At 38.3% G+C, this 26,261-nt stretch overlaps 2 protein-coding genes across 3 annotated transcripts in view; both read right to left on the bottom strand.

The window, feature by feature from the left end:
• The window catches only part of SLC35D2 (solute carrier family 35 member D2), a 57,616-nt gene extending 56,745 nt beyond the window's left edge, over positions 1-871 (bottom strand). For both annotated transcript variants that reach the window (XM_016125126.2, XM_016125127.2), the window contains exon 1: positions 694-871. In XM_016125126.2, the coding sequence (XP_015980612.2) occupies positions 694-845 (152 nt within the window). In that variant the 5' untranslated portion in view covers positions 846-871. The remainder of the gene's footprint in view (positions 1-693) is intronic.
• Positions 872-2,857: 1,986 nt separating this feature from the next.
• Positions 2,858-26,261, bottom strand: ZNF367 (zinc finger protein 367). Its single transcript, XM_016125130.2, has 5 exons — positions 25,240-26,261; positions 14,065-14,215; positions 11,955-12,074; positions 11,370-11,508; positions 2,858-5,350 (listed from the first exon to the last, which is right to left on the bottom strand). Exons 1-5 carry the CDS (start codon positions 25,633-25,635, stop codon positions 5,128-5,130), a joined length of 1,029 nt encoding a protein of 342 aa, XP_015980616.1. The 5' UTR covers positions 25,636-26,261; the 3' UTR covers positions 2,858-5,127.

Raw genomic sequence — 26,261 nt, 5'->3', positions numbered from 1 at the left:
TGGAACTATGTCTAAATCCATAACGCTTTCAATGCTGCTCTACTACGACAGCAAAATTAAACAAGATTTTCTAGTCCTTACAAATAGGTTCAAGGAACCACATATTTGCTGGCTTACTATAAACGCGTTCAAAAAAGAAAATCATGTGAACGTCTCATTGTTTTCCCCAATTTTCCATGAACATGCTGGTAATGTGAGAATGAATGATGGCTCAATACAAATGAACTCATCTGACTGTTGAACATGAGGATTTCTATAAAGAAATGTTCACTTGTTTCAGCTCATTGGTGCATTGGAAAGCGTTGGGATGCAGTGTCCTGCGGTAGTAAGTAGTGAAGTAAATAGTGGTGAGGCGTGCCCGCGATCATTGACAGGAGATTGACTTTGTTAGGTTGTAGTTGGGTTTTTAGAACGCTGCGACGGTCTCCGGCCTTGCGTAAACGTGGTCAAGGTGCGAAGCCCACAGCTACCCGCGCTGGCAGTGGGACTTGAGGCCCTCCGTCCCCACCTGCCCTGACCCGGGCGTGGCCTTAGGGCACGGAGAGTATGGGCAACCCGCCGCCCCCCACTCCCGAGGGGACGTCGCGTGTCCCGCCAGCGCGGTGCGGGAACTGGAAGGTACCAGGTCAGGCCGCCGCGGAGCAGCCGGGCGCCACCCGCGGATCTCGCCCGAACCCCTGGCGCCCGCCTCACCTATAGGTGGTCAGCAGCGCCTTGTTGACCAGCACAATGAGAAAGGAGCAGGTCCCGTAGAAGAGCGCGGACAGTAGCTGGGCCACCCCGGAGGGCGGCGGGGAGGGGGCGGAGGCGGGCTCGGCGCCCGCATGGTCACCCTGAGAGATCATGTCCCGCACCCCGGGCCGCAGCCTGCCGCCCGCCTCCACCGCCCTCGGGCCGGCCCCGCCCCAGTTCCGTCCCCGCCCCCGGCCGCCGTGAGAGAGCGCGGCCAAAACAGGAAGGGCTTGGGCGCGAACCCCACGTGCCCGCGCGCGCCCGGGGCCAGCGCCCCAAAGCTGTGCGCGCGGCGGGAGCTGCTTGGCAGGAGTTAGTCAGCCCTCAGGAATACACTAGGTCTAAGCGCTCCTTCTGACTATGAAAAGGGAGATCAGAAACGAGGTTGCGAGAAGTAAAAATCCCTACCGTCTTCCAGACTGTTCTCTTGGGGAGAAACGCTTCAGTTAAGTCTTAGAGCTGGTTTGGGGGGTTTTTCCTACTTTTTTAATGTATAATTTACATACAACGAAATTCACATTTTACGAGTCCACAGTGTAGTTTCGACTAATTCATACACCCATGTAACAATCCAAATCAAAACATTTCTATCACCCCAAAGTCCCTTTTTTTGCTCCACCTAAGCCAATCCCAACTCATTCTGATTCTACTATGGTAGATTTGCCTTTTCTAGAATTTTATGTAAATTTCATATACATTATGTCCTCTTAATCTTTTGCGCTTCATTTCTATTTTTGCAACTTTCCCATTTTGTTTTTTATAATTGTTGAGTAGTAACACGATATTTATCCATTCACCAATCAATGAGCATGTTGATTGTATCTATTTTAGGATTATTATAAAAAACTGCTTCCACAAACATTCGTGTACAAGTTCTTGTGTGAACCTGTATGTTTTCTTTTCCCTCCGGTAAGTACCTAAAAGTGGAATGGCTGGGGTAAGATGGGTGCAAAGTCTCAAGGCTTTCTTTGCCTCTGGGTGCTTTCTGACAGGTCGTCTCTTGAGGGCCCCTTCCCTATCTACCGGGATAGCAACTAAGCATCAGTGTGTGCTGTTCCCCTTAATTCTAGGAGAGCCTCCCGGAACTGCCTACTCTGACCAGAGTTCACTTGCTTTAGCTTTTTTTCAAGTAGGTGTCCTATATTTCCATTCTAAATGCTTAACTTTAAAAATCTGAAATCTTAGCTTTTTAGAAAAGCTAAAAATTTCAAGTTAAAGAGATGTTTGAGCCTAAGCATATCCATGCCGTACAATTTTTCTTTTTTATTGTAGGCACTGGTGAGAACTAAAGCAGAATTTTTTACAAAAAGCTTAAGCACTAAAAAAGCCAGAAAGGAGGAGTCCACATTATTCAAAACAAGAAACACATGTAGGACAGTTTTAAAATAAAAAATGAATTCATATCCAAGTTGAACCAAAATTCTAAACTCCAAGTCATTTTGGTTAATTTCCTCAAAAAGATCAATTTAGCTTCCAGTGAATCTCCAAATAAGTTTTGACTGCAAAACAGTAGTCACTTTTAATGACAGCCTTAATCATATTTGCATTTAATTTGCTTCTATGTACATACTTCCAAGACCCTTAAGTCACTATCAAAATCTCATCCTTACTATTTAAATCGTAACTCACAACTAAAGAGTTGCCTGTGCAATTCTTTAGCACAAAGCTTGGATGGTATGAACCTTGCCATTTAAAGCACAAGACTAAATATACACCAAAAATAACTAATGTAAAATTACACCAATTTGCTTGATCAGAAAAGTAAACAGGCCCTGAGTGGATTCTTGAGGAAGTGACCCCAGCTTTAACACATCCTGAATTTAAATAAAATGAAATCCCCCTGATTAATGTAAAGCCTGCAATAGGACTGGCACTAGTGTATTTTTAGCACTGTAATAATGAACCAAATGAGGAAGTGAAATAAATATCTGTAAGCAAAAAAACCATCATTTTAAAGAAAAAGCATTTCACACTATGGTTCCAATTATGCTAAAAAGATACTTGGTACTAAAATAATGATGGAAGAATGTAGGGCTATAGGTGACATTTCTATCTTTTTTATATCATGGGTGTTATATTTTTGAATGGAAAACAAATTATAAAAGGTTCAGGAATGAACTTGTAATTTAAACTGTAAATTAAAATAAAATTTTATTCAAAGCATCTTTTAAAATTACAGCATGTTTATTCTTATGCTGTTAATTCTGCCAAACTACAACTTAGCCATATGAAGCATAAAACACTTCAAAAACTTGAATGTAAACCACATTTTTAAAACAAAAAGCAGTCTTAACACACCTCAATTTTAAATGTCAATGTATTTTGTCCAAGTACATAGCTTATACCGAAAAAGAACATTTTAAATATTTCTATAGTAAATAGTTGTAATAATTTCTTAAACTTTCAATTATACAAATAAAAAATGTTTGTGAATATAACTATTATAGTTGACAAAAGCTGACCAGAGAAACAAAAACTCTTATTTTTGAAAGTCTTAAATTTTATTATCTTTGAATTGGCAAGTATTTGTATTTTTTAAATTCTTACTTCCCTTCCTTCTTTATGTAATTTCATCAAATTTTAAATTTCCCAAGATGATGAGTGTTGCTTTTTATAGTTCATTTAAGCAATATTTGAGAAGAAAAATTCTAGTGAAAATGTTGACCCTAAAACCAAAAAATTTCAACGCTATAGTCTTTCTTAACTGTGCTTATAAGTGCTCCAAGTTAAAATTCTATATATCAGATTACAAACAAAATTCTTAGGCCATTACAAATATAAATTTTCTTATTACAAAAAAATCCTTCAAAATTTACTGTACAGAGGATTACATTTGTAAAGTATGTCCTCATGATACACATTATTTGTTACTATCATCTTTCACACTTTCGGCTCCTTTTCAGACATCTACATTCCTCCCCTTCGCCATGGCTACATAAGTGAAACTGTATACTGCAGCACACTGGGATTTGGGGAGAAAGAAGCCTACCTTTCAGATAATGTTTAAACTACATCTGTACTACTTCAATTCAAAAAAGAAAATAAAGGCGCTGAAGAGCCCGTGTTTCCCTCTTATTCTGAGGTTTACTCCAATTAAAATTCATAAAATCACCATGCTATGCACGTTTAGTTCTGCTTAAAACAAAAGCTAAAATGAAGATAAAAGAGGTGAACTGCTCAGCTCCTGATTTTTATGTTCATGCTTCAATATATAAAGTGGTGTTTAAAAACTTCATCTATTTGGGAAATGGTTTAAAACCACCACACAAGTTAACACACTTGCAGTTAAAACTATTCCAGAAGCCTAGTTATTTGAGTAACTAATATTTTCTGCAGTGTTTAACTGATAGCTAAATTTAGTGAGCACAAAATAGCTTGGCATGTTATTCTGAAAAGCAAGAAGGTGGCTTTATGCACTGAAAATATAAATAGGAGGCTTCCATTTGCTAATAATCCTAAACAAGCAATTAAAATTTAGTGTTTGCTAACAAAAGATCTAAAACAGTTCACTACCAAACAACCCTGTAGATGTCCCTTTTATTAATAAAATCCAAGTGCCAAATCTCAATACAGGGCCCATAATATTAAAAAACAATTATCAGGTTACTTAGACTTTGCAAGATTAATCACTCAATTTCAGCAAATGAGAAATATGAAATGTGCAAAAGTTCCCAAGTTAACAAGCAAGGAATGACAAGTGCTTTTCAAATCTAAACATTATAGTAAGTTGTAAAGCCTCAGAAAGAGAATAAGACTGATTTTACTCCAATTCTGAAAATTCTGAACTATTATGCATCTTACCAAGATCCTCAAATATCTATTTTTCTTCTGAAGTCCATAACTTAGAACCTCTTCCAAAATAGTCAGTTTTCCATTTCTCTAGTCTTGTTAGTCACACTATTTTGCAATTTAAAAATATATCTTATACACATATCTTATATTTTCTTGCTTGCTTCAGTGTTTACAGTATTACTAAACATACTAATATATATTGTTAAAAATGATCTTATAAATAATCTATTTTAACCTTCTTTGGCTACATGTTTCATTCTGTTTTTCATATGAGTGTCTTATTCAGAAAGTGCTTCCTGTGAGAACTGCTTCCAATGAATGCATTAAACTTGCAAAATCTAGCTTCCCACAATATGTAGTTTCCTACCCTGTACTAAACTCCCATATTTACAAAATATTTTAAACTTTACAACAATCCATTACCATATAAAAAAAAAGTGCAATTCTCTCTCACCCCGTATTCTGAGGCAATGACATTCTTCATGAATTTCTACAAAATAGCAGCCTATGATAAGCAAATAAGGTGCTTAGCTTATGCCCAAGGATCTACTTTTGAAGTACGCTGGGCAGTACTTTTGTACAGTGGGAGAGTCCGTGTGCAGGCTACTGGCGGAGTGGCGCTCCTGTCAGGTTGGCGAGCTCTATGAGAGCGAGGGCTCCGTGCAGGCGTTCCCGCTGCTCCTGCAGTCGGCGCTGGGCACCGCTCTTCTCATCGTCCTCCTCGTCAGACTGAAGGTATTCCAAAGGGTCCTGCTGCTCCTGATCGGCCTTCTGAACGAGCTTTCCTTTCAAGGTAGGGGTACGCTGCTCTCTCGTTTCCCAATACCTATGGGAAATGCATTGCATTAGTCATATGATATACATGACATTCTCAAATGTTTACTTTGCTTTTTTAAAAAAGGTTCTTTACCACATATTAAATGTGTTTAAGTTTTAAAAGTTGTAAAGTGATTTCACATATATTTCCCATTACTAAAGAAACAATTCAACTTTGAGAAGTTGAGGGACTTGCTCAGATTTCCAAAATCAAAAACTGGCAGTTCTGGGTCTCATACTCAATAGTCTGATCATGTTTTTGCCATTAAACTATAGATGCCTTAAAGATCATATAGGAAATGCACTAAAGTATGGAAACAGTAGAATAATCATTAGAAACCTATTTATCCTATCCACAGAGGAATGGTGACTTCTGACACTTAACTATGAGAAACTTTAAACCCACAATATATGACACACGGATTAATATCTATAACACATAGAACTTATTCAAACATTTAAGAACACCACAATTATTCTATTAAACTGGTAATTCACAAAATGCAAATGTTATACCTTATAGGTAACTAAAGAAATGCATATTTAAATGACAGTAACATTACATCCAAAAATGTCCAGACTTTTATATTAATGTTCACAGCAGCTTTATTTGTAATAGCCAAAAACAACCCAATGCCTATCACTAGATGAATGAATAAACAAGTTGAGGTGTATCCATACAATGGATTATTACTCAGCAATAAAAAGGAGTGAACTGTTGATCACATTGAACAACATAGATAAATCTCAAAAAACTTATGTTGACTGAAAGAAGCCAGACAAACAGGAGTATTTATACAATTTAATTTTGTATAAAATCCTAGAAAATGCAAACTAGTTTATAGTTACAGAAAGCAGATCAGTGTTGTTTGGGGAAGAGGAAGGCAGGAAGGGGTGGGAGTGATGGATTATAAAGGGACCTAATGGATATGTTCACTGTCTTGATAGTGTTAATTTCACAGATGTCTACATATGTCCAAATGTATCAAATTGTATGCTTTAGATGTGTACAATTTATTGTATGTCAATTATACCTCAGCAAAGCTGTTTTTAAAATTACATACAAAAAAAAAATACAACTTCTGTATTTCAAGAAATCAAGACTACTTGAACTGAGAAAGTTTTTGGCAATATTCAGGTTTAAAAAAAGAAATACAGTATTACGTGAAATGCAACTAGGAAAGAAGAATGGCAAAAGAGAAGTTTAGCTAAGTCAGCCAGGACCAAGTAATGAAGGGCTGGGGATGCCATAGTAAAGGGCTTAGACTTCATATTGAGGATCACAGTAGCATTTTAGAAAGATCCCTCTGGCAGCAGCATGGAGAATGGATTGAAAGGGTTGAAGTGGCTGAATCTGAGAGTTTTAAGGAAGCAGAATCCGTAAGTTGGTCACTGAGTCGATGGAAGAAAGAGAGGATAAAGACAAAGATGACCAAGAAGTAATTATTTCTTAGAGATAATGGGGCAATGGAGGCCAGACCAGAAGGAGAGAGAGAAAGGAAGTGATGCAGCAAGCAAGACAAACATAATCCCTGCCCTTGTGGAGGTTATAGTCAAACAGGGAAGACAGACACTGAATGAATAAGTGTGTAATGAAGATTTTGGAAGGGAAAATACAGTGTGTTACAAAAGCATCTATTAAGTGAATCTAACCTTGTTTGTTTTGGGGGTTGGTGAACAGGTTAGGGAAGGACTTCCTGAAGTGATGTTAAACCTGAGTAAGAAATGAAAAATGAGCTGAGTGGCTAAGTAAAGAGGGAAAACAAGCATTTTCCACAGAGGTAGCAGTAAGCACAAACGCCCAGAAACCACAGGGTAAGTGATGTTGAGAAACCAGGAACCCAGATGGGCGGAGACTGTTGCATTGCAGGAAAGAGGTGGAACACCAGCAGTACAATCAGGGGAGCTAGACTTTCTCTCAAGTGCAGAGGAAGCCAGTGAAGCTAGGGAGTGGCACCATCAGCTGCTGCTGGTTTATATATGAGATGACTCCTTAAATCAAACTATTTTTAGAGAAATTTCTTTATACTGCCCCCTTGTTGCTCTTAAGGAAAACTAAAATTGATGCTTTTTAAGAACTTTAGAAGAACATCTCTCTCCATCTTTCACTCTCTCTATATATATAGATGGATGGATGGATGGATGCGTGGGTGGATACACACACACACACACACACACACACATATACTCATACAATAATCAGCACAGATCTAATTCTAACATAAAGAAAATGAAGATATGTTGCACTAACAACAAATGAAACACAATACGTATAAAACATTCTTTTAAAATGGGGGAAATTCTTGGTTTTAAAATAAATTGCGGTCTGGGCACTCAATACTAATTAATATCATATAGTAGTTCTCTATCACACATAGATCCTAATAACACTCCTAATGATTCAGTGGTTTAAGGAAATAAAAGCACCATTTCAAGTTATTATATAAAATGTGTATAAAATCAATTTATTTAAATTGAAAGGGATTCTGGGAAACATGGTAGAGTAAGAGATGTCTTCAGATCTCTCCCCTTGAAACAACAATAAGCTGAACATCTAAAACTCAATAAAAAACACTCAAACTGCACACCAGCACTTCTGAGTGTGGGATCTGTGCATAAAAGCTACCATAGGTCAGAATCCCAGTCATCAGGCAGTGGACGGGGAGAAATACAGAAGCTGCCAGAGCTCCCTGTAGAAGGAGGGAAGAAGGAATGGCGAATTCCCTGACCAGCCCTGCCTGGGAAAGCCCTGAGCTCCCCCCGAGGCGGCAGGGCCCAGTCATAAGGGCAGAAGGCAGAGAAACAGGACAGCAGAAAATCAACAGTTGATTTTTACCGGCCGTGGTCGCAAAACCGAGGCTGAGCCACAGCACTGAACCCGCAACCCAGAAGGCTCCTCTACCCATACCCTCCAAGATCAATCATCACAAAATCCCAGAGGAATCTGAGCAAATGCTGCTGAGACTGTTGTTGACACCGACAGTGACTGAAACTAAGGGTGGACAGCGTGATTAAATTACATCCGACATTGCAGAAATACAAAGGATCATGCAAGAATACTATGAAAAAGTAGATAATAACAAATTTAATAACCTAGAAAAAATGGACTCATACTTAGAAAAATACAATATTCCTAGACTGAATCAAGATCTGGAAAATCTAATCTGGAAAATTAGCAGTTTAGAAATTGAAACGATCATCAAAAACCTACCAAAAAGTAAAAGTCCAGGACCAGATGGCTTCACCAGTGAATTCTACCAGACATTCAAAGAAGATTTAATACCTATTCTCCTCAAACTCTTCCAGAAAATCAAAGGAGGCAATACTTCCCAACTCATTTTATGAGGCCAATATTATTCTGCTACCAAAACCTGGTAAAGATAACACACACAAAAAAAACTACAGACCCATATCTCTCATGCAAAAATCCTAAATAAGATATTAGCAAACCGAATACAGCAACATATTAAAAAGATTATACACCACAATCAAGTGGGCTTCATCCCAGGGGCAAAGGGATGGTTCAACATACGCAAATCGATCGATGTGATACACCACATAAACAAATTAAAAAATAAGAATCATATGATCATTTCAATAGATGTAGAAAAAGCCTTCGACAAGATACACCATCCATTTATGATAAAAACACTTAACAAAATCAGTATAGAAGGAAAGTACCTTAACATAATAAAGGCCATATATGACAAGCCCCAGCCAACATTATAATAATGGTGAAAAACTAAAAACCTTCGCTCTAAGATCAGGAACAAGACAAAGCCGTCCACTATCGCCACTGTTATTCAATATAACATTGGAGGTACTAGCAAGTGCAATCACACAAGAGAAAGATATAAAAGGCATCCAAATAGGGAGCAAAGAAGTCAAACTGTCACTATTTGTGGATGACATGATTCTCTATATAGAAAAGCCTAAAGACTCCCAAGAACACTAGAAACAATAAGCAAATAATACAGGAAAGTCTCTGAATACAATATCAACATTCAAAAATCTATAGTGTTCCTATACTCTAATAATGATGTGTCAGAAAAAGAAGTGGAAAAAATCCTTTTGCAATTGCAACAAAAAGAATAAAATACCTAGGAATAAATTTAACAAAACAGGTGAAGGACTTACATAATGAAAATTATAAGACCCTATTAAAAGAAATCAAAGAAGATACAAAGAAATGGAAAGATATTCCGTGTTCTTGGATTGGAAGAATCAACACAGTTAAAATGACCATATTACCTAAAGCATTATACAGATTTAATGCAACCCCCATTTTTAAAGAAATAGAACAAAAAATTATCAGATTTGTATGGAAGCGCAAAAGACCTGAATTGCCAAAGCCATCCTGAGAAGAAAGAATGAGGCTGGAGGCATCACTCTGCCCGACTTCGAATTATACTAAAAGCGACAGAAATCAAAATGGCATGATATTAGCAGAAAAAAAGACACACAGACCAGTGTAACAGAATCAAGAATCGAGAGGTAAACCCATATTTATATGGACAAATAATTTTTGACAAAAAGCCAAAAACATACAATGGAGAAAGGAAAGCCTCTTCAATAAATGGTGCTGGGATATCTGGAAGGCCACCTGCAAAAGAATGAAACTAGAGTGTTGTCTGTCACCACATACCAAAATTAACTCAAAATGGATTAAGGACCTGAATATAAGACCTGAAACAATAAAATGCATAGAAGAAAACATAGGAACTAAACTCAAGGACCTTGGACTTAAAGAGGATTTTAAGAGAGGTAAAATATATATGAGTCATCTCATATATAAACCAGCAGGCAAGGGAAGTAAAAACCAAAATAAATGAGTGGGGCTACATCAAACTAAAAAGCTTCTGCTCAGCCAAAGAAACTGTCAACAAGGTAAAGAGACAATCATCTGAATGGGAAAATATATTTGTAAGCATCACCTCCGATAAGGGCCTAATATCCAAAATATACAAAGAACTCATATGACTCAATAATGACAAAAAAAAAAAAAAAACAACGATCCAATCAAAAAACTAAGCAGAGGACCTGAACAGACACTTCTCCCTAGAGGACATACAAATAGCCAACAAATATATGAAAAGATGCTCAACATCACTAGCTATTAGTGTAGTGCAAATCAAAACCACAATGAGATACCATCTCACAACTGTTAGAATAACTATAATCAACAGGACAAGCAATAACAGGACAAGTAATAACAAATGCTGGAGAGGATGCAGAGAAATAGGAATCCTCACACACTGCCGAGACTGCAAATTCGTACAACAAGTATGGAGTTTCCTCAAAAAACTAAGACTTGATCCAGTAATCCCTCAACTGGGTATTTACCCCAAAGACTTGAAAACCCATATCCGAAAAGGTATTTGCACACAGATGTTCAGAGCAGCATTATTCACAGCGGCCAGGACATGGAAACAACTGAAGTGTCCTATGCTAGATGATTGGCTAAATAAACTGTGGTGTATACACACACACACACACACACACACACACACACACACACACACACACATACAATGGAATATTACTCAGCCATAAGAAGAGATGAAATACTACTATTTGCGACAACCTGGATGGACCTTGAGATAATCATGCTAAGTGAAATAAGCCAAACAGAAAAAGTTGAAAATCACATGATATCACTTACATGTGGGATATAAACCTAAAAGCAACAAACGAGCAGGACAAACAAACAGAGACTCACGGACATGGACAATGAACTAGTGGTTACCAGAAGGTAGGAGTGGGGGAGGAGGGGGAAAGTAGATGGTATAAAGGGGGTCAAATATATGGTAGCTGAAGGAAACTGGGCTTTGGGTGTAATCACACAATAGAATATATAGCATCAAATTATAATGTACACCTAAAAATTATATAATTATATTAACCAATGTTACCCCAATAAACTTAATAAAAAAAATAATAAAAAAATGAAATGAGAGAACTGTCCTAGTCCCTAGCCTCAGCCCTCACTCTGGTAGGTTTTCTGCAGTGGACTCCAAAGAAAGCCTTACTTTGCCAACCACTCAGCGGCAGCCTGGTTGTCCACAGCCTGGTGCTTACTGAGACCATCGGTGGGCTCCTCCCGCTTCAGCCTGGCATAAGGGTGCTTTGGACAGTGGCGGTTTGCATGGGTGAATCTGCTAAGGCAGCCTTCAAAACACAGAGGGAGACATTCATCAAAATCTGGACATCCAGCAGACATGCAAAACGGTCAGTCCCGCTAGTAACCAAGAAAAGTAAATTAAGACGAGAAATTTAGACAATAATATGCTTCCTTCAGTTTAATAGTTAAAAAGTTTAAAACCAAAGTAAATGCCTAATCTAAAGACTATATTTAATTTACAGACTTTTCTACTGCCTACCACTGGATATAGTATATTTAAGTGCCCTGTCAGATTTTCATCCAAAAAGGAGTACCTTATTCAAAACTCAATCTTTTCCCAGAAATTGAATATGGATCAAAATCAGCAAGAAAATTTATGATGTTTTATAAAACCTTGATCAAAAATCTCTCCTCTTAAAAAACTTAGGCAATAGATATTTTAACTATCAACTCACAACTAGTTATTACATATACTTAACTCCTAATACCATACCATTTTCTGAACAAACAAAAGGTTTCTCTCCGGTATGAAGACGTTGATGTGTTTTGAGCTGTCCACTCTGAACAAAAGCTTTTCCACAGTCTGGATAATCACACAGGTAGGGTCTCTCACCTAAGCAGAAAGATGTTATATATTATTTGATACAATGAAGTGAGAAGAAGGGGCAGGGGAAGAGAATCAACCTTTAGATAGATCATGACCCCAAACAACAATAAAACATGTCACAGCCTCTACAGAGCTTTAAGTGGAAATGCTAATAGTACTTCTATACCAAGCAGCTGTCCACTTGGACATACAATATTTTCTTTAGGCCTTGGGCTTTTAGGTACCCAGGTTCAAATCCTTGAAGCTATCATCTTCAGGTTATCCCATATTTTTTCTCCCCATAATCCAAATCACTAGCTCTTGCTGATACTTTAAAATATCTCCCACTCCTACTTCTTATTGCAACTTCCCCTGGTCAGACTAGCAGCCCCTCCCACCTAGAACAAATCCTAGCTAGCCTCTAGTCAATCCCTCTGCACACTACTTCCAAAGTAGCTGGCACAGAACTCTTGTTTTTGTCATACCAACTACCCCCTAAATCACTACGTCACCCTACTATCTATACTCCTTGGATAAATGAAAATTATCTGCTGACTTCTAAATGGCACCTAAGATCTATACTGTAGCTACTGGATTAGAGGGCAGGGTTTAACCTTCACTTCACTCCTGAGATTCATTTTAGCCAGAAGGCAGTTTTACCTCTTGTTCTACTACTTGAAAATCGTATCTTCTCTGCCCATTCAAATCTCAGTCCTGTAGGCGCTCAGTGAAACTCCCTTACCTCCAAATAATTGAGCTCTATATCCTCTTACTTAGTATCCCATGTTGTTCATGTATCATGGGACTCCTCCCTTTATACAAAAATGCATTGTACTCCGTTTCAATTCCTATACTAAACACCATGCTAGGCTCAAGAAAGCGCTCAAAAATGTTGATCATAATTAAACTTATTTCTTGAAATAATATTCTTTGATCAACAATTAAATACTGGTTCTTCCAATATGACTCAAAGAACAGTAACTAGTCTTCCCTAAAGTTCTCATTATTTAGAAATGTACTAAATGGTTATAATGTTGGACATACGTTAATATGACACAAAAGATAGGGAAGTTATTTAATATAGTAGCAGAAAAGCTTTTAACAAAGCAGATACTATTAAAACTAAACTATACCATGGAGACATTGGGCTCATTTCCCTGGCATACAGCATAGTAGGCTGAGGCCTGCAAATATCAGCTGATGCACAGTGGGTTAGTGGTAGATCAGGTCTTGAAGCTTATCTACATTGGCAACATGTACTCTATGGTCTACCCATCTCAATTTAAAATAGGAACATTTAAAGAGCGCAAGAGCTACATGCGCTACTGTAATGGCCAGCATAGATCTAGACTTCAGGTTATGAGAGATTGTAGGCAGTGGTATTTGGGTTTTGCTGCCTCAGTTTCTCATCTGTAAATTATTAGAATCATAGGCTCCTTCTTCTGAGGCTCTCTGTGAGAGGAACAAGGATTCTCTCCCTATTACTATTTTTCACTCTCTATATGGTATTTAAAATGCAAGTACAATTTCTCTATACAAATAAAGATGTATGATAGTCTTGGGATAACTACCTACTATACATTTAATTCTGAAAATTTATACTTCAGCTTAGATCTAATGGCTAGGTCAAACACTCTCAGGGCATACTGAGGACTCTAGAAATTCTATTTAAAAACTTGACAATTACTACTTTAGTATTTGACCTACAAATCAGTTTAAACAATTATACAGACAACTGAAGGGTATATCAAGTAAAAAACAAGTAGAAGAATAGAACTAAATTAAGCCACAACATTCCTGTGCTAACTAGATTAATTACCATAATAACCAAGTCACGTGGTACCAATGTTCAAAAAAACCATCCCTCTCCACCTAAAAAGAAACTGACTACACAGTGCCTATTTGGAAAAATTTTACAATAAGAAAATATAAGGCAACTAAAACGATATATAAACCCAAACATCAAATCAGATTTCAAGTATTATTTTTAGCATTCTCTATAATTTGCCCAACTTACCTGTATGAGTCCTTTTGTGAGCCTGGAGAGATTTTTCCCTTGGAAACACCCTGTTACAGATGTTACAACGGATTCTGCTGGACGAATGCTCTCCTTCATTTATTAAATCCCGGACAGTATCTGCTCTGGGTCTACCACGTCGAATTCCATCCTGTTAACAATTTGCATAAACATTAATCTAATTTCTTGGCCTCCGCACATTAAAGCAAAATATCATAATTTTAAAAAAATCTTTGACATCGCCAAAAATGATAGAGTAGATACTTCTAAGAACTCACCCCTTCACAGATCACTGAAAAAATCAAACTATCAGAATCAGCTTGGTCACAACTCCAGAAAATAGATATTTCCAGCAACTCAGCAAACACTGAATCAAGAAAAAGGCAACTTAAAACAGTAGAAAAGTTTTGCGTTTTTTTTTTTTGTTTTTTTTTTTTTTTTTTTTTTTACTTGCTCTTGCCTCTCCCACTCCTCCACAGCAGTCTTGAAAACAGCAGCCTTCATTCTCCCTGTGAAAACCCAGTCTCAGGTTTCAGAGAGAGCAGAACAGACCTTATAATGAAACACTATTTTGACCTGTCTGGGGGCTTCCTGAAGGACTGAGGCAAGGTGCTTCTCTTTGTTTTGCTTAACTTAGAACTCTCAGGGTGGAAGAGCCAACACAGAGAGCTCTGCTCAAAACCCTTGTAAGGCAAATGACAACTTGCTGCCACCTGGGGGTGAAAGAATTCAATTGAGCAAATATGCCAAAAGCCTGGGAGGAAAAGCTGGGGAGAGAGTTTCTTTGGGAAATTAGGGCATTGAAAAGTGCCCGTGAATCCTAAAGATAGGAATTTAGAAAGCCAAACACCAGCCCAAAGCAGGAAGCATGCTCAGAATAGACCCAAAGACCCTCGGCTTTCACCTCTGACTGATCTTAGGCTCAGCACATGCAGGAAGTGAAGGCTAAGGCAGAGTTGTAAACAGCCTGGTAGAGCACTGAAGGAAATTTATAGCACAGAGCTATTCTGTAAAAATTAGGAGTTTCCCCCCACCTTTTTTTGGGGGGTGGGGTCTCGAGGTATTCAAGGTGCTCTCTCTCAAAATGTAAGCCTACCACAAGCTAAAGAAACATACTTTAGAAAACAAACACAATAAATAGAGTTTACAAAAATAGTCTAGAAAAGTCACCAAACTAGAACCCACAGCGTGCAACAAAAAACAAACTTTGAGAGAAGAATGTGATTTCCAGAGTCTCCACATTATAATATTCAAACCATTCAGATTTCAACAAAATATTACAAGACATGCAAAGAAACAAAAGTATGATCCATACAAAGGAAAACTTAATAGCAACAGACCATGAGAACAGAAATAGAAACTGGAGTTACTAGACAGACTTTAAATAAACTGTCTTAGGTATGCCAAAAGGGGTAATGGAAACCATGGACAAAGAAGAAAAGGAAACCAAGAGAACACTTTCAACAAATAAAGAATATCAATAAAGAAACAGAAGTTATTTTTTAAAAAGAAATTCTGGAGCTAAAAAGTACAATGACAAACGAAAACTTAATTAGAGTTTTAATGGAAGATTTGAAATGGCAGGAAAAAAGAATCAACAAATCTGAAGATAAGTCAATTGAAATTATCCAGTCTGAGCAACAGAAAAAGAAAAAAATGAACAGAGCCTAAGACACCTGTAGAACATCAAGTGTTTTAGTCCGTTCAGACTGCTGTAACAAAGCACCACAGACTCGGTAAGTTACAAACAACAGAAATTTATTTCTCACAGTCCTAGAGGCTAGAAATTCCAACATCTAGGTGCCACCACAACCAGATAAGAGCCCTCCTTCTTGGTTCACAGCTAGTGCCTTCTCACCGTGTCCCCATGTGGTAGAAGGAGAAAGGATCTCTAAAACCTCTTTGATAAAGGCACTAATCTGACTCATGAGGGCTCCCATGACCTAAGCACCTTCTAATACCATCATCTTTGGGGTTCAGAGTCTCAACATACAAATTTTGGGATGGGTCACAAACATTCAGACCACAGCACCAAGTATACCAACACACACACAACTGGAAACCCAGAAGGCAAGAAAGATGCAGAAATAATATTTGAAGAAATAATGGCTACAAACCCCCCAATTTGAGAAAACACATCTAAACAGCCAAAAAGCTCAATGAACCTCAAAAAGAGATACACCTTGAGACATTTATCAAACCATCGAAAGACAGAATCTCAAAAGCAGCAAGAAGCAATTCATCACTCACAGGGGATCCACAAATAACATTAACAGCCGATTTCCCAAGAGAAACTGTAGAAAGCCATAGGAGACATATTTAAAGTGCAGAGAGGAAAAACAAAAGTCAACCAATAATCTTATATTCAACAAAATTATCCTTCAAAAATGAAGAAATTAAGCATTTCCACACAAACAAAAGCTAAAAGAGTTCATTGCTAGGAGACCTGCCCTATAAGAAAACAAAAGGGAGCTCTTCAGGCAGAAATAAATGGAAATTACACAATAACTCAAAGCCATACAAAGAAATAAAGAACACCAGTAAAGGTAACTACGTAAGCCAGAATTATTGTATTTTGGCTTGATTCCTCTTTCCTATATAATTTAAAAGACAAATGTATAAAAAGATGATAAATCTATATTAATGGAAACACAATATAAGAAAATGTAATTTGTGACAACAATAACAAAAATGGGGGAGGGAAAGAGCTATATAGGAAGAGTTTTTATATATTATTGAAACTAAGGTTTATTAATTCAAAATAGATTGTCTTACGTTTAAGAGTTAATTGAAAGTCCCAGGGTAATCGATAAAAAAAAAAAAAAGAAACAAGAGATGAAAATGCTACACTACAAAATAATCAGTTAAAACACAAAGGTAGTAATGGAAGAATGGAGAAACAAAATAGGTATATGACATATAGAAAATAAATAAAATGGCTGAAGTAAATTCCTCTTTATAAGTAATTGCTTTAAATGTAAATATTAAATTCTCCAGTTAAAAGGCAGAGATTGGCAGAATGGATTTAAAAAAACATGATCCAACTCTATGCTATCTTTAAGAGACTCATTTTAGATTCAAAAACACAAATAGGTTAAAAGTGACAGGATGGAAAAAGAGATACCAATTATAAACACATGCATACCTAACAACAGAGCCCTCAAACTATATGAAGCAAAAGTGGCAGAACTGAAAGAAGAGACAGTTCAAAATTGCTATAGACTTTCACTTTCAATTAATGGATACGACAACTAGATAGAAGGTCAACAAAGATATAGAAGACTTGAACAACACTATAAATCAACTAAATCTAACAGACATATACAGAACATTCCACACAAAAACAGTAAAATATACATTTTTCTCAAGTGTGCATGGAACATTGCCCAAGATAAAGCATATGTTAAGCCACAAAGCAAATATCAATAAATTTTTTAAAAGACAAAAATCATCCAAAGTACCTTCTCTGACACATATGGAATGAAATTATAAATCAATAACAGAAGGAAAACTAGAAAATTCACAAATATGGGTCAAAAAGCCAATGGGTCAAAGAAGAAATTACAAGGGACATTAGAAAAGACTTTGATAGGGATAAAAACAAAAACACAACAGATCAAAATTTGAGGGACACAGTTCTTATATTGGAAGGCTTAATAAAAGATAGCAATGCTATCCAAAGTGATCTGCAGATTCAATGCAATCCCTATTAAAATTCCAAATGCCTTTTATGCAGAAATGGAAAAAAGCAATCCTCCACTCTTATAGAATTGCAAGATAATCCAAATAGCCAAAATAATGTTTAAAAGGAACAAAGCAGGAGGACTCACACTTCCCTATTATACAGCTTACTACAAAGCAATAGCAATCAAGACAGTGTGATACTGGCATAAAGAAAGACATACAGACCAATGAAATAGAATTGAGTCAAGAAATAAACCTATATCTATGGCCAACTGATTTTTAACAAGGGTGCAAAATTTTCAACAAGAGTGCCAAGAACACTCGGTGGGAACAAACAGTCTCTCCAACAAGTGGTTCTAAGGTAACTGAATTTCTGCATGTAAAGGAAGGAAGTTAGACTCCTACTTCACACAATATAATAAAAAAAATTAACCCAAAATGCATCACACTCCAAAATGTCAGAGATAAAACTATAAAACTCTTAAAAGAAAACAGGGATGATTCTTCTTAACCTTGTATTTGGCAATGGATTATCAGATATGGCACCAAAAGCATAAACAACAGAACAATGAATAATGGGAGATATTTGCAAACCTTATATGTGATAAGGGTCTAGTATCCAGGATATATAAAGAACTTTTACAATTCAACAACAAAAATATAATTCAATTAAAATATGAGTAAAGGACTTGAATAGTCATTTCTCTATAGTAGTTATACAAATGGCCAGCAGGCCCATGAAAAGATGCTCAACATCATTAGTCATGAGGGAAATACAAATCAAAACCATAATGAGGTCAATTACACTTCAATCAAATCTCGAAGAAAAAATTTATTTCAAAAGACCACAATGAAATACTACTTCAAACCAAGTTATATTTTTAAGAATAGTAAGATAAGTAGAAACTAAAAGTGCTTTTAGGTAATGATGTGGAAAAATTGGTACCTCATATGTTGCTGGTGGGAATGTAAAGTGGTTTAATCACTGTGGAAAAGTTTGACAATGTGGTACAATGTACATATACATGGTCAATGGAATGCTGAGTCATAGAAATGATACATGCTACAAAGTAAATGAACCTCAAAAATGCTAAGTGAAATAAGCCAGACACAAAAGGTCACATATTGCCTCAGAGAGAACACCAAAAAAAAAAAAAAAAAAAAAAAAAGCCACATGTAATGAAATATCCAGAACAGGTAAGTCCATAGAGACAGAAAATAAATTGGTGTCTTCCAGAGACTAACTGTAAAGAGCAGAATTAGGGATACAGGGCTTTCTTTTGGAGTGATGAAAATGTTTTGGAACTTGAAATACGTGATGGTTGCATAACACTGTGAATTATTAAATGTCACTGAATTACACTTTAAAATGGTTAATTTGATGTTACGTGAATTTCAGCTCAATTTTAAAAAACTAAAGAAATCTGAATATACTATGGACTTCAGTTAATAATCATGTACCAATTCAGTTCATTAATTGAAGCAAATGTACTATACAAATGTAAAATGTCAGAAATATGGTAACTGGGTACATAGTTTAATGAGAACTCCCTGTACTATCTTAACATTTCTATGTCTCTAAAACTAATCTAAAATAAACATTTACTTGAAAAAAATATTTATTATTTCTCAGGTAAGTTAAATTTTTACACATACGAGTTACATGAAGAAAAATTCATAAAAGGATCATGTACAACTACAACCAAAAATGAAAATGCCTTTATTGCTTTTAATATAAAAACCTAAAGCCTTCCAAAAGCTTAAAAACATCAGCCTGAAAACTTGATGAACTATAGTAAAATTGCCTTCAATGAATTTTCACTTTGAAATAAAAGCTCAATCTTAAAATGGATGAGTTGTCTTAAAGGCAAAACCACGTTTAAAATTTTCTTATATATTAAAATTTATTTCCTAAGTAGTCAAGAGGTGGAAGCAATCTAAATGTCGATCAACAAATGAATGCATAAAGAAAATGTGGTATGTACAATACAACGGAATATTCAGCCTTAAAAAAGAAGGAAATCCTGCCATATGTTACAACATGGATGAACCTTAAGGACATTATGCTAAGTGAAATACGCCAGTCACGAAAGGAAAATTACTATTTGATTCCACTTATATGACGTATTTAAAGTAGTCAAACCCTTAGAAACAGAAAGTAGAATGGTGGTTGCCAAGGAGTGTGGGGAAGGAGAAAGGAGAGTTTAGTGGGTCTATTGTTTCAAGTTTGCAAGATGAAAAAGTTTCTAGAGATCTATCTATTGCACAACAATGTGTGTATAGCTAACACTGAAAAATGGTTAAGATGGTAAATTTTAAGTTGTGTTTTTGGCCACAAATGAAAAATAAAAAGGAATGTATAAAGGCACTGTAGCAGATTATGGTAAAAATAGTCACTGCCCTTCTCTCACTGTGGGCCCCAATGAGGCCAATTTAGCCATGTGACTTGCTTTGGCAAAAAAAAAAAAAAAAAAAATGTGGGTGGGAATTACATATGTGACTTCTGAGCAAAAGCTCTGAAAGGCCATCACATGGTTCTACCATTTCTCTTTTCTCTGTGCCTTGAGACCTACATGTCCCAGTCAGGGGATGTTCCTTCTGGGACCCAGATGAACAGGACGAGGAGCACATCTGCAATCAACCCTCACAGGACATACGTTAGCCATGTTTAGGCTGAGACTGAAACTTTGAGGTTGCATTCTGCAGTTTGCTTTAGGCATATTGTTAATAAACATTTATTGACGGGATAAAGATCTCACTAATCCTTTGTTGACACTGAGACTGCCAAAAGATGTACATAATTGATGTTTTTTTCCCAACCTTATAGAAGTTTCCATTATATTCCACTATATTTCCTTTAAGAAGTTTTAACTTATAATGAATAACAGGACCTTGACTTACTTAAATCCAAATTAGCAAGTCAACTTGGCAATTAATGCTGGTTATCAAATACTTTCACCTTCACTTTCTTTAGTCCTTGGCTGTGACCCTCGCTAGATACATTTATATACAATTTTCAGATAAAACTGTTCACCCAGCATCAATAAAGAGGGATCTAACCACGAATAAAATTAGAGAATCCACTGCCATCATTTACTAAGCCACAATAATTGTATGGATTATTGCTGGTTATGGTCATATCATGAATAATTGTTTTAAATATTGTTTTAAAAATGCTAAACAAATAAAACCAGCATCTATGATCCATAAAAATGGCTAGTGATTCTGTTAAGAAACCAGGGTAAAAACCATAATGATACAACAGCTCTGCCATGAAAGAATCCTTTTCCTAATATTTTTTTAAATACATAAAAACATTTTTTTGACTATTACAACTTGAGATAACTGATTAGTTAATTAGTATCAAAATTTCAAAATTACCCATTACTATTTTCTATGTTTCTGGTAAAAAAAAATAAACAAGCATGTTTAATAGGAAAGGATATATAAAAAAACATTAACCATTTGGCTGCCTCCCAGCAACTCTATAAGATGTTGTTTCAGCTACAAACCACACATTTATATTTTTCCAGATGAGAAATGAAGAGCTAAAAAATATAACATCCTAGCCATATACAAACAAGTAAGGCTTCACAAACTGCATTCTTTGAACTAAGAAAATTTGGCAAGGCAAATAATCATCTAATGCCCTAAATCAATGTATTAAGAGCATCTTTTAACCATACATATAAAAATAAGCAGTGCTACTTTAAAAAGATCATTTTCATTTTGGCCTTACCAATAAGAAAATGTTTCTAGGTACATTTTGACAATAATAGAGTGCTAATTCATCAGCAATCAAGTATACCTGTAGCCTAAAAGAGAAGTCTTGTTGAGACTGCTTGATTTGCAAGAATAAGTTAACAAGAAATTCTAAGACATCCCATTGCTATTATGTAACAACTGCTACAAAATAAGCTACTAGAAGATAAACGATTAAACTGCCAAAAACGTTTGCATACTTCAGTAAATTAATTTTTAAAATAGAATCCCAATACCTCCAGAAGGTAGCTTAGTGATTTTGAAACTCTTTTCTAAAATATTTCATTATAAGTGTTTTGGGTTCTCAATGTCATAACTAACTTTAAAACTGTTTAATAAAATTTGAGTTATTTCTCGAGCCCTTTAGTACCATGTATACATTTACCTAGGCTTTAGAAAAGTTATATACAACTTGGTATTCATGGGATGACTAAAAAAACTAGAAGTCCTTGACACATTTTTATAGTAAGTAAAATTGAAATAAAGTGCTCAAACACAACCTAGAAGAAAAATAGGTCGCAGAGGGGTGTGTACCTTGACAAGAAAATGAGAAAATGTAATTTATCATTTTTCTCTTTTTGAAGTTAGATTTAGATCCAAATTTCCCATAGCTCCCATATTTGCATCCTAACTCTACCTGCCATCTTGAGCTATCTGCAAAACTTTCCAAGTCTTAATTTATATTTATCTATTATGTTGTATGTACCCTGATAAAGTATCTCAATTGAGATAAATAGGTATAGTGTGTACATCATTAGGCTACTTGTATCAGCTTAATATTAAAATATAATAAATCCCTAAAGTTAATTTACACATCATATATACGAATAATACCATGTAGGGATTAAGAGCAAGGGCTCTGGAAGTTTCTTATCAGTTCTTCCATTTATTGTATGATGTTAACTACATTTAATCTTGGGACTCTTCTCTGATGACTCCTTCTTTGTCAAGTAAACAAGGCAAAATAAGGAATTAAAAATATTCAACACAGAGCACAGCGATTTGCTGTGCCAGGCAGTAAATGCTAGCTACAATGTTAACATGTAATGTTTAATATGGTAATTACTATGTACTAATCAGCTATTTGTAAGGCTTGTGTGCAGTCTAGATGGTTGAAGTGTGCAGGTTAGGAAGGGGAAGTAGGATAGGCAGCTGGCAAGTCCTGAAGGGTGAATGGTTATCTGAGGCTGAGTAGAGAAGCCAAACCACACAGCAGGTCCCACAGTGGAGATGTAACTTCATTAATGAAGTCTGAGTGGAGGGCACAAAGGCACATAGTGGGCAGGCTTGGAATATCCTATGGCAGAAGGAAATTAGGCTTGCTCCCTTCCCTCCCAAAATTCTACAACCTGGAGGATAGTGCCACATGTAATTATATCTCAAGAGTTCTAAGTAATCTTGCAACGAGGGACCAAAATAAAGGTAGATGATGTATATTCTCCCCACAGACAGGGGAGGCAGTGTTGGACAGGAACAAAGGAGACCAAGCAGAAGCTGACACCAGGTGTGCAGGACTCAGATGTTAACACCTCCCTTGGGAGCAGCAGCAACAAATAGACAGCCAATGAACACAAATGTTCTCAAAACCACAGCTGTCATTGCCTGTCACCTGCACACTGAAAAGTGGATAGAGGGGTGCATGTTACTGGCACCAGCCTTTTTGCAGACTTGTCTCCTATCTTCCCCAAAAGTCAACATGATTCACCCATGATGCATGTGGAGATAAAGAACGACTGGCACTTTCCCCAAGCAAAACAAAGGGGACTGGGACTCCCTACTTTTAGTCTAGAGTATACTGATCACAAATCAAACTTCCTTAAAGTTCCAGACTTCCTCTAACCCTCCCTTCCCCACAAGATGGGGAAGCTAAATGAGTGAAATTTTTGGAGCTGTATTTGGGTTGTTCCATTGATAAAAGGCAAAGTTAGGATCAATTCATCTAAAAATTTATCAGTTACAATACAAAAGACTGTGAGGAGGAAAAAAATGAAATATAAAACAGCCTTTTCACTTTAACATGTTCTTCATAACTTCTGGTATATTTTACCACCGAAAAGAGGTAGGCAAAGTAGAAATAAAATTCAAACTTATGCATTGTGTGAGCAACTTTTATAAAGGTTTGTGTAAAGATAGTCTGTTTAAAGCCAAAAAGAACATACCTGCAGATTTCATTATCTACAATATTAATCTTGGACAACCTGAAATTAGATTGTTATAATAAATAAAAAGTTTTCTACAAGTATTTGTGCATATATGCCTTTATGTTGTTCAACTATATTACTTAATGTTTTTTTTTAAAAATAAAAAAAAAAGGACTAAGCATGTAAATCTGTTAACACAGGAAAATATCTAGGATAACCATCCATCTTACTAATACTTAAGGGCTACCTAGAGATAGCCAACAGTAATTGGTCCCTTCACAAACTCATTCAGCACTATTATGAATATTTCTATTGCTTGTTCTTTCAAATTTTTACTGAAGTAGAGCTTCGGAGTCTAAGTGTGTCAAAGCACATAGTTTTATAACTTTATAGTTCTTTAATAACAATGCCATTAGTTACAAAGTGTATCAACATGGGAGTTTCCACATTTTTGCTACTGCATGTAAAATGATCAAACTTGTTTCAATTTATAAATACAGTATTTGCAAATACAGAAGCACTTTGCCACTAGGTGACTTCCTTGTTTTATCTTTGGCAAAGTGCTTATCTTATATAGCCACTTAACTAATAGAACCTTAATAGTAATCTTATTTTACACCATCCATTCATTACACATCTATTTAGTGAGCACCTTTATTCACTATTTATAGTGTGTAATGTATTAAAGTCAAATTGTCTACCGGAGAGAAATGACCTGGCCCCTCCTGGAGTTTAGTCTATAGAGGTAAGTTTATGTCCGCAGAGAGGCACTCAGGACACATGCTTCAAGCCTAGTAGCCATGGAAACTCAACTATAGGCCCAGCTTTTTCACCACCTATGTGACCTTGGGGAGATCCTTTCACCAATTCCTTTAAGCTTCAGTTGCCTGACTCAAAAAATGTAGGTTCGAATCAGGTAGTCACAACCATGTCAGCCCTAAACAGTCTGAGAGTGCGAGCAATTCGAGGTTGGCAACAACGGCGTCCCATTCTGCTGTGCTGTTCAGCACCTAGAAAAGTAGTACTCTGGATGAATGAAAGACAGCAAGGGCCCATCTTGCGCTGCGGGAGATTCCCCACCGTCCCTTCTCGCTCTTCAGCTATCTCTTCAGGGCATCTTTAGCGAGACCAGGGCCGGGGTATCTGCGGTGGTAGAGAACAAACTGTGCAACTCCCTCCCTTCCCGCACCCAGAACAGCTCAAGGAGATGGCTCCTTCCTCCCTCTCGGGCCAGAGAGGACTCAGCGGTCTGTCCAGGGGTTTGCAGGGAGGATTGACCCGCTTCCTCCGTGACCGCAGGCTGCGCTCCGGTCCACCGCACCTGCTGGCTCGTCGCCTCGGGTCGGCCCGGGCCCCACCAGCTGCCGTCACATGGACGCCTGCCCGCCTCCCCCTGCGGGGCCCGGTTTTTGGCGCGCGGCAGTGACGTCAATGTCCTGTCACCCGCCACCGCCCCGCCGCCGCCCCGGCGACCCCGCGTTTTAAACTCGGCCCCGCCCCGCCAGCAGCGTCCGCGGGCGCTGCCGGCTCCTCCGCTGCGCCGTTAACCGCCAGGCTGCCCCGCGCCCCGCCCGCCCGCGCCGCTCACCTTGAGGTGGCCGCTGTCCGGGCTGCTCGCTTCCTCCTCGTCCTCACCCGCCGAGGCGGCAGGCGGGGGCGCACCCCGGCCGCGAAGCCCCTGGTGCTGGGCGGCAGCGGCGGGCAAGGCTGCCGAGGCGGCGCCTCCCGCGGCTCCGGGGCTGAGCGTCACATTGTGCGCGTTCTCGCCCCAGCGCCACGGGTACACCATGAAGTCGCTGAAACCCGGACTGGTGGGGATGAGCGGCGGTGGCGGCTCCGGCTCCCCTCCGCCACCGCACGTAGGCTTGATCGGGGTCGTCCTGATGACTGACACCAGCACCCGCTTCGGGGAGTCGTGGCAGAAGATGACCGGCGGCGGCTGCGGTGGGTTGTCCGCCATCGGCGCCTCCACGCCCCGGATCATCGCCCGGCCCCGATCCGCAGCTCCGGCGGACACGGACCACACTCCCTGAGCCCGAGTCTAGCTCTTCGCTCCACTAGCCCGCGCTGCTCCGAGTCACTGGCTCTCAGTCCCGCGGGCTCATGGCCGGCGGACGTTTCCCGAATCCTCCTGAGCGGCAGCCAGAGAAGGAGCAGAGCAGCTCGGCGGTCACCGGGCGTCCAGGGCTGGACCCCAACCTTGAATCAAGCCCGTCCTTCGCTTTTTGTATTCCCCAAAGCAGGCTGCAGCGGCGGGAAGCAGTGGGCGGCCTGGCTTGCGGTGACAGGAAAGCAGGACTCAACAGCCCTGAACCCCCGAAAATAACAACCTGCCGCCGGGGTCCCTACTCCGGTTTTTCCCGCGTTACATTTCGCGCCTGGGCGGAACCAATCACCGCGAGGCCCCTTCCGGATGGCCGCAGCGACGAGTGACAGATTGCGCTAGCCAATGGCCGGGCCTAGACTTCTTTCTAGCAGAACGGGGCGGAGCTGGAGCAGTGCGCGGGTCCTTTCTGCAGAGCCATTGGCCGCCGCTCTCGTATTTTTTTTCCGCCTGGAGGGCCAACTGCGTTCGAAACTCCGGGAGAGCGCGCGACTTCGGCACTCGCC

This window comes from Rousettus aegyptiacus, unplaced genomic scaffold, assembly GCF_014176215.1.
Source record: "Rousettus aegyptiacus isolate mRouAeg1 unplaced genomic scaffold, mRouAeg1.p scaffold_m13_p_3, whole genome shotgun sequence".
In the NCBI taxonomy this organism is placed as follows: Eukaryota; Metazoa; Chordata; class Mammalia; order Chiroptera; family Pteropodidae; genus Rousettus; species Rousettus aegyptiacus.
Note: the sequence above shows the minus strand (reverse complement) of the source record. Positions and strands in the feature narration are given on the sequence as shown.